Below are 15,176 nucleotides of genomic sequence, written 5' to 3'. Positions count from 1 at the left end.
GGTTGGTTGTGTATAAATGATTGCCCTCAAAAGCAAGATTTGGCAAAGTCCAGTCAAAGCAATGACAGGTCCCCCCATTGTGGGAAAACAGAAATAGTTACACATCTTTTAGAGATGCATGTTTGTAAGACACTGCTGGAAAAACTCCAAATCAGATTTGCATCAGTTTCACAGGGAGCTACACACTAGCATGCATCTTTGCAAGGGATTGAAAATTGCTTGTCCTCAATCACTTTCATACCTGAATTTTGTATACAATTTGAAAATTTTAATGAAGTATAATTTTTATGGTCAAATAGGTACTCTCGAACCCTTCCAAAAGACAAAATGTGATTGAATTAGCTGCCCAAACTAGTGATATTTGTCAGTTAAGGATGCAAGATCTTTGTTTGACAAATAGCTCATAATTCTGATCTCATTGCCATTCAGTCACCAATTCGTAGGCGATTTGTACCGGTTAGGTACTAGAAAATACCCCAAATCAGATTTGTATCAGTTTTACATATTTGCATCAGTTTGTACCCAACCGGTACAAACTGCCATTCACCCGTTAAAGGTCATCTTCCTGACTCTGAAGACATCCTGCTATACTGAACTGCAAATTCGAACCTCCTGAGAAACAACTTTGAAATTCTTGTTCTAATGTGAATCTTGTTTTGATACCATGTAGAAATTATGGTGTAGAATTGCAACTACTCATGAAATTTTAATCTAAATCACAAGACACAGTCCTACCTACTGCTCTGCAAAATTCTATTCACAATTTAGAACAATAATCTCAGACATGCAATAAGAAATAACACACATGCACACAGTGTTTTTCAAGGGAAACCAACTCCTAAAAACCCCCTTATGTCTACTTGCATTAATTTGATGAATAGAGATGCATTACAATTGCTAGCTCAATTTGAGCTCAACCTGCAAGTGAATAACCTATCTCTCTGCTCATTGGGAAGCTCTAACCCAGACTTAGTCAATTTCTGTCTCTACTTGAGCCCCTATTTCCTTGCGCAAATCCTGAGGAAATTAGGCCCCTATTAATTAGGAATTTCCTCCAAAATGCTTGTGCAATTCACAAGGTTGATCATCTCACTGCATGCAACACTTGTACACTCAAGACTAGTCTACAACTGATGTCACACTACCTTGGAATCTCCACCACAACTAAGGAACTCAAATTCTCTGCATGCGCTAGCTATTTTGGGCTGATTGATTAGTTAACTGGATGATCACTAAGTTAAACTGTTGTTCCACAGCGCAATTGACCTTCCACTAGTTCCTCCAATAGCTAAAACTAGTTTAACTGAAAACAACTTGAAATAACTAACCTTGATTATTACAAATTAGCAATCACATATGCTTAACTGAACTCCAAGCCCTATAACTAAAATTTACTGAGCTAACTGAGTAACAAGAGCCATGTCACACAAGTTAACTGCATCCAAGTCGCATGTTGATGTGGAAACTTGAATTTTCTCAATTTGACCAAGGCAAAATGCATTTTTCAACAAATAAGGTAGTTGTTTCCACTATCCTTTGTACCTGTTTGGTTTTCTGTATAATATAAAAGTACTATTTAAAAAGAAAAAAGAAAAAAAAAAAAAGCAAATACTTGTACATGGTTCCAATATCACTTAAAGAAGAACCTGATAAAGAAATGTTTCAATCAATTTACATTGCAAAAAAATATCAATCATGTTCAAAGTTAGCTTACTAGTCCGCCATTTGTAGATGGTAGTGCATATTTATATGAATATGGGATATAGTGTCCCCGTAATAAACAAACCTCATGAAAATGGGACCAATGATGCAGGCACTCATCCAAAATGGATAACAATTCCACTACCAAAGAAAGGTTCCAGTGTGGAGGTAACTGAACATAAGGATGTCATGTTGGATATAACTATTCAAAATAATGTACAGCCGATATTAAGGATGGTAGTGATCCGTGTGCAAGAGAATGGAATGGTTCTGTAGGCTTTTAAAATGAACGACAACCCCAATAACTAAAATTCCAAGAACCACTAAAACTCTGCTTCGTTCCCACTATACTATTGCCTACATTTAATTATGCCATTAACTGTTCTTTATGTAGAACGTTCTGGAAGGATGGAGCCCCCATTTGCCTGATTAAGTAGATATCCATCTTTCATCATCTCTAAAAGTTAAGGCTCGATCTTCATCAATGTACTTTACAGTCATGTATTGGAATCAGATGGCCTCCAAAAAGAGACACAGCATACAAACTAAGAAAATCACAAGAATTAATCATGCTTAGAAAATTCAGAAAAGATGGAAAATCAAATATGTAATAGATGGGTACAAGAGTTAGAATAGCATCCATTACAGGTATGAAGAGGAGAAATTAACTTAAAGAAGAACAATGTGCATATAATTGGCACAAAAAACATACAATCTTACACAAAGCGATGCCAGCAATCACAGATGTGAACCACAGAATTGGCTGTTCCATTGCATACTTTCTTAAAAGTGAATCTGATTGGTCTTCATAAGCCTCTGACTCCACCAAATTGGTTGCAGTATTCAACATAGTGATCTACACGTTAAAAACACATTTGTATTTAGAAATCATTTTACAAGGTAACAATAGCCATACCAACAGCAGTAGTAAGTACAACTCCTCAGACATCTGAAAGAGTAGTGTATGAGCTCTTCCTAAAACATCAAAGTCCACAACATGAGAATTAGCATCACAGAACAGTGAAATTCATTTAGCCATCTTTTGTCATTTTACAAAAAATTATATACCACTGTGGTGACCATCTTTAAAATTCACAAATACCACTGACATAGATAATTTTGAAAATGGTTTGAAATGTGACCACCATGTTTCAATGCTGGAGGATCGCCAAATGATCAAAACTTAAAAGAATGACAAGACTTAAGGTAGCAGACAAGAAACTGATGGCACACTTTCAGTGCAATTGTAATTATACCATAGTTTTAAAAATAGGCCAGTCGAACATACCTGGGCATCAAACTGGACTAGAGGGCCACTTTGTACCAGTTAGGTACTAAATTGGCTGGTTTGGTACCTAACAAGTACAAACCAGCCCTAACCAGCTGGTTCCAATATTCTGTTCAATTAATAGTCATTTGTGCTGGATATTCAGATAGGGTTTTATATGATATTGCTTGTTCTTATACAGGATGGGATCACTGATTACAATGAGTTTGTGGCAATGATGTGTAAAGGCAACAGTGGTATAGGCAGAAAAACAATGTGGAACAGCTTAGGACTAAGGGATGCCTTAAAAATTGGTTAAAAGCTATATAGTATGGAGAGCTATTGCTAGTCAAAAATTCACAGAGCATTCCATCCTCTAATACTTTGCTTGATAAAATTCATTACTTTGCTAATCATGTGCCCTATCTGATTATGAAAGATGCCTCAAAGGGCTGCCAAGGTCCATTAAGAAAAAAATCACTTTGTTGATTACATGAAGCGGTGTTTCAATATTCTTGGTTGAATTTAGAGTGCATTAAGTTGGATGCTGAGTCCAATTTTATCTAATTGCAAAGTACGAGGTAAACAGGTTTGTTGGTTTAAGCCATTTATCAATACAACTCTGGTTCAAAGTGACCTGTATATTTTTTGCGCTCACCACTGCAGCAATCCCTGAAACATGAACTACGCCTCTCCCGGAAGTGTCACTATCACTGGAAGCATCATACTTCTTCTTCTTCTGTAATGTCTTCCACTCTCTCCATGATTCCTTCTTGGCACATATAGGAGCACCCTTGCTCCCTACTGACCACATGCTCTTCTTGGGCTGCAAAGTCTCCCTCTGAATCTGCAATCTCCCGCTAGAACTCGACTCTCTCTGAGCCTCTCGAACCTAAACCTTCTTCTCGAGAACCTATACCTGCTTCTCTGGAACCTGCACCTACTCCTTCTTCTTCCCATGATCCATAGGCTTACCCATCAACGCGTATAGACCATGCTCTCTAACTCCAAGCACAATCCCATCAGAGCTAGAGCCTCTAGGCCTAAATCTTGCCTTCCCATCCTGGAACAAGACCTCAGACCCCTTCTTCTCGATCATTGAGACAGATATCACGCTATATCTGAGCCCTGGTACAAACAGTATATCTTGGACTCGCATCACTCGTCCTGTCTCCATCCTGAATGGCACAACTCCCGATCCTTGGATCTCCTTTTGACTCTTGTCGCCCAACACCATGTGCAACTTCAACTCCCATTCAGCTAGAGTCTCAAAAACCTCTTGTGACCCTGTCATATGTTTTGTCGCACCACTGTCCACGTACCATCCATCCTCATCGATAATACCTTGCAAGAAATGAGAGATCATAGCAAATTCCTCCTCCTCCAACCTCCTGGTGAGAGCATCTATCTCAGCAAAAGTGGCAACACCGATGACCTGCTTTCCTTTCTTCTTCTCGTCATCTCCCTTCTTCATTGGACATCTCGACGAAAAATGACCCATCTCACCACAGTTGAAACACTTGAATTTACTCAAGTCCTTCTGCTTACCCTTCATTCGTGCTACAAGTGCCATGTCATCCTCTGAAGCCCTCTTCTTCGGATGAAGATCCTCGTCTCGCAACTCTTCCTGAATGAATTCGTCCCACAGCCTATTCCAGTATGGCAACTTCTCTCTGGCAACAATCCCTTTGATGAAGGGCTTCCATTCCTCGGTGAACCCTTTCAAACCAATCCTCACCATATTTGAATCTAAAATAGTCACACCGATGACAGCAAGCTCATCTTTGACCTGAGACAATCTTGTCAGATACGAAGTCACTCCTTCACCTTGTATGATCTTGGTGGACTTCAACTTATCCTCCAATGCCAATATCTGGTTCTCGTTCTTATTTTGGAACAAATTTTGAAGAGCCATCCACATCTCATGTGCGGTGTTCTTCCAAGACAAATGAGGTATTAGGGGATCCTTCACATCATCAAGAATGATCAATCTCGCCCTTGTATCCAAATCTTCGTGCACTTCCAGCTCCTTTGGGTCAGTTGGCTTCTTGATGGCTTTCTCGGCGAACTCCCAGATCCTATTGACCTGCAATACCCACTTGATCCTTTCCTTCCATGGACTATAGTTGGACAACCCCTCCAACCTGTCCTCATAATGGATAACAACCTACAACTTCGACATTGTCACCTACAATGTAACCAACTCCCTCTTAAGTTGTACTTCGTTGTGCACAACTCTGATTCACTGACTTCCAAAGTAGCTCAGACACGCTTTGATACCATGTTGATTTTCATGATCTTGGGTCTAGGATAGAATCTTAGAATCTCTGACGCTACCAAACCAAGAATCTCAATAAGAACTACTTTGCACAATGGAAAATATAAAGTTGTAAATCACATATGCACAGGTATACACAATTTTTAACAAATATTTTACAATAATGTACAACCCAATCTTTATTATATTAAACCAATCTAAATAATACAACAAACTACGGAATACAAGATACAATGACAATCTTTGTTGCAGCTTCTATGTCGTATCTTGTCCTGTCAGTCCTTCACTTTCATACTGCTCTCTTGCTGCCCCTTAGTCCTTCAAAGGACAACACATAGAGACTCCAAGAGGGTTGCCACCTAACACTGCTGCACGTCACTTCTGTTGCATGTACATGGCTAATCCAAACTACTCTTCTATGTTGGCCAATCCATGAGCTCCAATCCGCCAATCTAGTAGTCACTTTTGTCCATCAAAGTGCTACACATTAGGCATCAAACTTCACCCAACCTTCAGCAGTCTTCGTCACTTCAAGATTGCTTGTCTAGGGCTACTTTGGGTAGCCAACACGCTGCCCTCCACCAGACCAATGGCACCCAACACTTCTTTGTAGGATATGCTCCTATAAAGGCTCTCGATCACCAAATCAAGCCATCAACTTGGCTCCCATAGGCTGGCTCTTGAAACGATCCAAGATTGATCCAACACCTACAAGAATGCACTAAAATATATACCTTGAGCTTACTGTTTGAGGTTTGCTCCAACACAGCAATCTAGGCATGGTTAGGGCACAAAATACAGTCCATTTCCAACCTTGAACTCTGCCCATAATTGCACTTAATTAATGTGGTTGCCCTTCCTTGAGGGGCTGAGGAGGACTGCTCAAAATCTGGGTTGTCCTAGCCCTCAACCATACCTCAGCCAACCTTCAATCTCTTGCGGCATGCTACAACAAGGCCTTACTAGCCTGCAGCAGCCTTGTTTAGGGTCTACCCACCTCAAACAACCCTCAAACAGTGTAGAATGTCTATCCATGTGCCTCAGCCTTCTAGCACAGCAACTCGGTCACCAAAGAGGGCCTAAAACAACCTTTCTTCCCTACGCAGGTCACCTAGTTTTGTTGCGGCTACGACAAGGATCTCCTTTCCTCCTCAACGAGCTATCACTTGTGATGTGTTGCACTTTTGGATGTGTATAAATTATCCTCACACACCTCATATTTATACACAAACATGAGGGCTACATGTGGTATCCACAAGTCTAATTTGGACACAAGCTGACCTGCCCTTTTCTTCCTAATTAATCCACAACCACATACATTAACTTCAAAAATTCAGAACTCCATTTCTACACCTCGAAATTAGATGATTTTCATTACGTCGGATTCATCTTTGACGAGAACTATCATCCTCATCCATCACATGTCGAAATGTGCTCATGGTTTTGGCCCAAATCACGATGGGTGCAAAACCCCAACCTTGGGTTCTAAGACCACAAGTGACTCTTGTGGGACTTTGCCCTCCAAACCCAAAACCCTAGGGCTTGGAGTACCTCCCAAGCTACTCGAACATCAACACAAAGCATCATCATCAAGTCATCCATGATTACATCACCAATAATCCCATCAACTGCAATCACAACTCGTAGGTCATCGAAAGATCATCCTATAACCTACCTTTGTGATGGAAATCACAAGAGTAATGAAACAATTCACTGATGTAGGCCTCATGCAAACAAAGGTGTAACACTATGTATGATTGTAACTACAAGACTATGCCCAGGTCTCTAGATCTAATCTGTTGCAAACAATATACCAAATATAACTAGATTCATAACATCATATTTTCAACGCATCTAATATGACATGTTTCTATAATTTATTACTAAAATTTCTCTACCATCAATCTCTGAAGTTTCCCTTGCCTTATACTCCATTTGAAGAACTATGCATCAATTCTCCCACCAAGGCAATTTTTCTGACATCTGCTGCAATTGCGATCTCGAGGGTTTTATCCGCTTGATGAAAAAAATGAGCTTAATAAGTAATGATTGTAGAGCAAGAGGGGCTGCCAAGTGTTCAACACATGGTTAAACCTAAAGTCTACTGCAATCAAGAAAATGGAGAAGCTCAATTATGTTAAGCACACACATGGCAGAGACAAAATAGAAAAGATAAGCACGAGAGTACATCTATTATTTGACAATGATATACATTTATAGTACATTCTGTGACAGTTGGATTCCACATCCCAAGGTCTCTTGGACTCTCATGGTTGTTCACATTCTACACCAACCCATAAAGGATTAGGTGTCCAACATTCCCCCCTTAATCCGAAGGGGTATGTATGAGTCCAAGAAGAGAGTTGTAATACAAAATGTGCAAAAAACATGGCAGCACTACGCTGAATGTGCTCTCTGAAATGTTGGTATAAAGGGCGGTGGTTTTAGGATGACGACCAACACTGGAACGCTTAGTGCAATTCCCAGAAATCTTCCAAGTCTAGCATGAAACTCACGTCTTCTGCTAGAGGAAGTGCTCCTGATGTTTTGAAGAGGGAAACCTTCAACCATGAAAGGGAGGTCTCACCCCGCATAAAAGGGAGAACCTCAACCTGTGATGGTTTAAGGATGACCAACAACTCTAGAATGCTTAATGCAATTCCTGGAACTCTTCCAAAACTGGCAAGAAGCTGAAGTCTTCTGCTAGAGGAAGTGTCCCCAATTCTTTGAAGAGGTAGCACCGACTAAAGGCATGCTCAAGGGCATCTTTGTCTCTAGCTACAACTCTGAATCTGGTATGGCAGGTTGTGGCTCAGGCTCGCTTGATGTGGCTTTGAAGCTTGTAGATGACCATCATTTACCCCCCTGTCAGATACAAGGTGAGATGATGGAGAAAACTCAACTACAAGACTGTTCAATACTCTAGAACAAGTTCTGACATATGACTAGAATATCTTCTTGGTTCTTGATGCCCACTGCCAAGAAGCGATCCATCCAAGATGAATCTTTGTTCTTGCAGGAGGTTTGTTTCTAAAGCATCTGTTTGAAGAATGACTGGTTTTATGACAATGCTTACATGGATGAAGATCAAAACAATGATCTTTCAGATGGCCAACTCGGTCACAATGTTGGCATTTCACAATCTGTTGTTGTGGAAGAGGAGCAGAATCTGGAACAGCTAGAGGTGAACTGTCATGAAGGAATCCAGCACTCTGAAATTGGATTGGCTTGGAGTAGTCTGGAATATGAAAGGACACCTTGTCATATCCAAAGCCTGTTATGTGCTTGTTATGAACAAGTTCTTCCCAAGGTCTAATGATGGGGCTTGGAAAGTGTAGATTGAACTTCTGCATCTGCATGTAACTCTGCTGCTTTATTGGGCACTAGATCTGAATCAACTGTAACATTATTGTCTTGCTGCTTATGGGAGTCTGTTTCAATCTTCTGAATAGGTTCAAAATGATGACTCCACTACTGTAATTCTTCCTGTTGTAGTTGAGATTCAAGCTGCAAAAACTCAATATTCTCATGTGCATTTTGGAGACAAATTTTAATATTGGAAAGAGAGGTTTTGTTGATCTTAACCATCTCATCAACAGTGGAATGTATTAAATTATTCAGTAGTTTCAATACATCATCTATTCGATCCATTTCAAACCAATATAATCAGAGAAGTGATGTTATCTTCAACTACAAATTGGCCTATAAAATGATAAATAGTTGCAACTATTAGATGAGTAGCAGGATGCCAATATCGCCAAGTCACCGTAGCAGATGCAGCAAATGACTCGCTGCTTTAATGCACGCACTTCTCAAACTACTCACACTGTGCAAAAGAAGAGTTAATCTTCTACTAATGAATTTTTTTCAGTTGTAGAGCCTACTTGCAAAACATCTTTTCATTCCAGATTCACACATGCAATCATCTTCCAGATTCTTGACATACAAATTGGTGAATTTTTGATCGGCAAAAGGTCCAATGAGCTTTCCCACATATACTAGCTTCTCACCTGCATAGGTCCCCCTCTCAATTGCATTTCAGTTTGATATCCTTGACATGATATGCTAGAAGGTGAGTGATTATATATAGGAAACTTAATCCGTGACAAATAAATAACATAGATCATTGTGCTTGTAATTGAGATGCCCTCATAGTTCAAAATGATAAATGCATTGAATTTTGAGCCTCCACACACTCATATACACTGACTGATATTGACTTGTTTTCTATGTATGAAAACCACCCAACAGTGCTATAAATTCTGTGCCAGAAGAGCAGACTTTAACCCAGAAATTCTTCCCTCACTCAGCCTTGTTTTTTGTGCACAATCCCTCTCAGAATGCCTCAATTTATGTGCCAGACTACACAGCAAAAATTCTCCTTGAAATTCGCGCTTCAATTTCTTACCAGAATGCCTTACGAAATGTGCTGCTACAGCTAAAATCTGCGTCGACTGTCACCTAGGTTCTCAGGCCCTATTTCACTGAACTGTAGCAGAAGTATAGAGGTTCAAACAGCTTGTAAACCCCTCAGAAACTTCACTGGATCTCACACTCAACTGTCCCACAGAATTCCACGAACTTCTGGCTTGAATCTCAGCCAGCAAACACTGAAAACTCTCAGGGATTTGCTCCTTCCGTTTAGCGAGAGATAAATTCCTTGGCAACTTCGTCCATCATTCGCTGCAATTGTTACATAAGTGGCTCTTTATTCTCCGGATCCACAAGACAGTAACTCTCTCGGCTCAGTTAGATTGAGCTTTTCAAGAGAACAAGTGGAGAGTAACTGCCAGATCTTCTTGACATACGGGCTGCAATTGTTAAAGAATTTGAAAGGGCGAAGTGGCTCTTTATTCTCCGATCCACAGTCACTGCATCGTGGCAGACACCGTCTATGCACTACACTTCCACTGTGATACCTGTCGATTGTCTCTGGAGGAGGGCTGCCATGGCGATTTTGTTAGGAGCAGCCAGGCTTGGCAGGACCGACAAGTTGAAGAACCCCCTCTCGGCCCATCTTTCTCGATCAAGTATATAGTCAGCACTTTGTTCTGAGTATAAAGATGCCTTCCTTGAAAAGCATGGTATGGCAGCGACAAAGGGGACGGTGTGCTTGATCTCGCTGGTGAAACTGCAGTTGCAATGGCAACAACCTCTATTGCCTTCACAATATCGAATGCAACGTATTCCTCTACCTTGTTACAGCATGCAAAGCAGTTATTTGCATTCGCGGACCAATATCATGGGCTATATGATGAGAGTATCAACGTAGCAAAGAAGTACTATGCATCGAGTGGATATTTGAACGAGTTGCTATGGGCAGCATCGTGGCTATTTCAAGCAACATGAGAAGATATTTACCTCAACTATGTGGTGAAATGATGAATATGCATGCCATTCAGAACCTTATGAACAACCCCGATTTGATGCGAAACTTGATTATGAGTAATCCACAGATGCCGGAAATTATTGACAGGAACCCAGACCTTGCGCACATACTCAATGATCCTGGCACTCTTAGACAGACTTTGGATGCAGCAAGGAATCCTGAACTCATGCGAGAGATGATGAGAAATATTGAAGGCTTTAACATGCTCCGTCGTATGTATGAAACAATTCAAGAGCCATTTCTCAATGCGACAACAATAGAGGTGATAGTGGGAATGACTTGGGCTCTGTTTGGACAGCGTTATACTGGAGCAGATTCACATATGCCAAGGGAAGGCGGAGGGCCAAGCCAAGTGGGTTGGTGCCAACGTATAGCCAGCGTATAGCCAATGGAGTGGTATGGTCGTGGAGTCGTATTGGAGCAGCGTTCAAAATGAGAGGCCTTTAAACCAGAGCAGTGTTACCATATATATCGCAGTTACGATACCATATATATCGGGTATGGCAACCGGCGGGGAGAGCGCAGAAAACGTTCAAGTCAATGGATAAACTATCAGACCAGTGGAAGCATCAGCGTCAAAGCTGCCAGGCTTAGCCAGAATGGAAGATCTGATGAGTAGAAGAGCCCGAACAAAGAGGAGTTACATAGGTGTATGCAGAATGCCTAAACGTAGAGACCTGAGCTCTGATACCATGTTAAGCACACACATGGCAGAGACAAAATAGGAAAGATAAGCAAGAGAGTACATCTATTATTTGACAATGATATACATTTATAGTACATTCGTGTGATTGTTGGGTTCCACATCCCAAGGTCTCTTGGACTCTCATGGATGTTCACATTCTACAACCCATAGAGAATTAGGTGTCCAACAAATTACAACAAACTAATCTCTCCGTGGGTGGAAACATGGGGCTAAAGAAAATAAATTAATAATGGACCCATTATGTCATGTCAATAAGTTCATACAACTGAAAAACAAACTAGTGCTGTAAATGAAATCCCTAGCTACAAGGCAATTTCATAACAACACACAAGTTTTCTCAGTGAAAAATAACAATAATCATTCAATTCTAAGATCTAACAAGGAAAATCATAGAGTATGGAACAGAAACCCTGTAATGTCACAACCCAGAGCCCACTGTAATAATGATGTAGCCAGGAAGCAGAAGCTTGTGTGAAGAAGTACCACTCTGATATTGCCAAGAACCAAAGTTGCCTGTGTTGGGATAAAATGGGTGACTCTGCACCATGGAGCCAAGGTGATGGAAGAAATCAGCCAAAATACTATCATGCAGCTGCAGCAATCACAGCACTGGCATTAATCTTCTACGGGGAAAATAAATAAAAAGGATTTTATTTTTATAGTTGACAATCAGGACCACATTCACAGGGACCACAAAATCCTGCCAACAAGCATACTCTGTAGCACACAACAGCAGTAAAATTGTGTGCTGCCATGCAGTCGAGACAAAGGAGGCACAAGGACCGTTCAGCTAGGACCAGAAGGTAGAGCCAGGATTACATGGTGCAGATACTACAAAGGCCCATATGAGTCTTGAGTGGGACCAGCACTGTTCCAAGTATGACCAGAAGGGCTAGGTTGGCTACAAAGCAAAAGGAGGTGATAATGGCTATTCAGAGAGGTGGAGCTCCTCGACAAAGCTGTTCAATATGTATGTACGTGCACATAGTGCACATGCAAGTATGGATTGTCCTTGGGCTCAATATGATTGCCTAACAAATCCAGGTTTTGCCATTACAGTAGGCATCTTTGTCAACAATTAGAAGCGAGATTGCATGTGATAGATATCCATCAAAACAGACCCATATTGTTTAGCTGCGGTTACCCGCATCTCCAAATAGTGAGTTACTTCCACACCGTCAACTCCATCAACTGCGCCATTTCTTAAAATTCCATTACAACAAATTTGAGTCCAACCCTTCAAAGAAAGAGGCAAGTTTTAGAACCACCATACTACTTTAGAGTAGAATCTTATATTGCTTTTCACAGTTCTTTATTTTGCCTCAATAGTTCAAAAAGGCCCTTTCTCATAGTTTAACCGAATGCATGATATCGATATGTAATCATGTGTTCTGGACGCTTGTACATGTTGGTCACTATAGCTTGCAAGACTTTGGAAAATAATTGCACCCATACATTAATATCCACACAGATTGGTTCCCCTTGGTATAGGTGTTTTGGGGTTGAAACCTCAAAGAACAAGGTTGTGCTTAACTTTAATCTCCAGAACATCACGCCAGACTGTGCACACTGCAAAGTGCTAACATACAAGAGTGTCAGAGCTCTTTATGTGCTGCAAGTCTTTTTCAATTCGACATCATAGGCATCACCTCTCACCTCATCTCGAAAACAACCTAAGTTTAACCATGATCCATGAATCCGTGTTAGCCTGTATTCTTCAGATCAGAGAATAGATGTATGGTCACCAAATTACACGGTAAGTCATGTTCTAACTCACAGTATGTCCCTTCAAGCATAGCAAACAACGACCATAGAGAACACAAAGAACTACAGCGAACTCAAATTTTAATTTCTACATGGGAGACCCGGAGAAGATATCAATGCAAGCATCACAATATGACACAGTCACCTTGCTAGAGCGTCAAGGGTTTTGTGATTTTGCAACTTTGTAAATCAAATCAAAATATTTGCAGAGAAAGCCAAAAGGAGCATATCATAATCAAAGCTATTGACACAAATCTTTGAAGCTACACGAATTCCCCATATGCTGTCTTTGAACCAGTATCTAACATCTTAGTTTATCATCCAGGTTCCAATCTGAATGGCAGCAGGTGTATCTGCACTCTGGATGGCTCGATTTGATTCGCTTCAAAATGAAAAGTCGACTTAGATGATCTGCTGTGAGTAGAAGCCCATCTCAGATTCTTCATCACTTCTAATTGTTGGAACGAAATGGAACGGAAATCCAAAGCTGTGCTTACAATACAATGCCAAATGCTGCCTTCTTATCGTATCAATAGCTATGTTAAACTACATCTACTTCCTCTCCATTCGATATTTCTACGGCAGTCTACGCATGGATTTTCCCCCATATTCTAAATTTTCTCGTGTCATTATAAGTGCACGAAAATAGCGAATTTTGACTGTGGTCGCAATATATGTATGTATGTGTATAAGAAAGTGAAAATTCAGAGGATTGCCGCAAAACACCTACATCTACCGCTAACATTTGGGAACAACGATGTAATAAGATGTCAGAACTGAGAAGACATGACGATTTCTGGCATTGAGCACAACAATTACAAGAACATGAATAATAATAATAATACCCTAATGCTTCACATGGTGACATCCAGAATTGCATTGAAACTAAAATAGTTTGCAGAAATGTAATGCCATGTATCAAACAAAATCCCAATGATAGCAAGAAATTCAGTCATGTGTCATGTATTCAGCATAATCTGATCTATCTGATCGTGTTCCAGAAAATTAGAAATGGGTATTGTAAATTCGAGCCCTAAAATCATAAAATCCTAACAGTGGTAGTGAGATCGAATCGAACCGGGTATATCAAATTGAATTGCTCGCAGCAGAAAACACTCAGAAAATTAAAAATCATTTGAATTGGGTGGCTAGGTGGATTTCACGTAAATCTGCTCTGCAGCCAACGCAACTGCAACCGATAATTGAAGGAAGCGGAGAGACAATGTCAATGCATCTCAAAAACACAACTAAGAACCAAAATTCTTCGCAACGCCCATATTTATATTTATTTATATCGACAATTATTTTGAGCAAAAAAATAATGGTGTACATATGGTGTATGGCAAAGAGAGAATAAAATAGAGGATTGAGTGAATCAGAAAATATTAGATGATTGATTGGACAAGTTAAGCATTAATTAATTTATTAAGAGCTGTACCCGCAAGAATTGAATAGAATGTAATCACGCAAGTGTTCTGATTGTTGAATAGAATTCTATGAAATCAATCACACAAGCGTTTTTAGATCTGATTCAAATTAAAATGGTAAATTTTAATTTTTTTATTATTATTATTAATATTGATGATTTCATATAGTTTGGATGGTAAGAGATTAGTTAATTGTACGAAAGGCAATTTTTTATTAAATAAGGAATTTAATTAACTGTGTGAAAGGTGGTAATTTTATCATAAAAGTTAATTTATTAAGTTTGTGAAAGTATTTTTAGTAAATGAGAATATTAATTAATGGTATAAAAATATTATAGAATTATTTATGTTCTCTTTTATTATATATAATAAGGAATTAAAATAATGTTGATTAATGTAATATTTATCCAATTATTAGATTTAAATTTATGTATTAATTAATAAACTTTATTAATATTAATAATGTTAATAAGGTTGTGTCTAATAACCTGAACATAATGCGCTCGCTCGGCCCTGCAACTTGCGAGATTCGCACCTGGCGGATCTAGAAGACTACGCGCGTGACCACTCCTGCATTTCTCTGATCCCTGCGGATGGGTCCGCCGAGGGCTCTTGCCTCTGGCTGCGGTCGGCTAGGGTTTGTC

At 39.8% G+C, this 15,176-nt stretch overlaps 1 protein-coding gene across 1 annotated transcript in view; it reads right to left on the bottom strand.

The window, feature by feature from the left end:
• Positions 1–14,403, bottom strand: part of LOC149238907 (uncharacterized) — a 212,354-nt gene extending 197,951 nt beyond the window's left edge. The window contains exons 1-2 of the mRNA XM_089373226.1: positions 14,184–14,403; positions 2,414–2,557 (exon numbers count right to left, since the gene is read on the bottom strand). Coding sequence (XP_089229352.1) covers positions 2,414–2,557; positions 14,184–14,240 — 201 coding nt within the window. The 5' untranslated portion in view covers positions 14,241–14,403. The remainder of the gene's footprint in view (positions 1–2,413; positions 2,558–14,183) is intronic.
• Positions 14,404–15,176: the final 773 nt, after the last annotated feature.

The sequence above is a fragment of the Pinus tabuliformis genome, chromosome 8 (assembly GCF_031772625.1).
Source record: "Pinus tabuliformis cultivar Carrire ecotype Pingquan chromosome 8, CPIR1, whole genome shotgun sequence".
Classification (NCBI taxonomy): Eukaryota; Viridiplantae; Streptophyta; class Pinopsida; order Pinales; family Pinaceae; genus Pinus; species Pinus tabuliformis.
The sequence above is the reverse complement of the archived record's forward strand: the minus strand, read 5'-3'. Positions and strand labels throughout refer to the sequence as shown.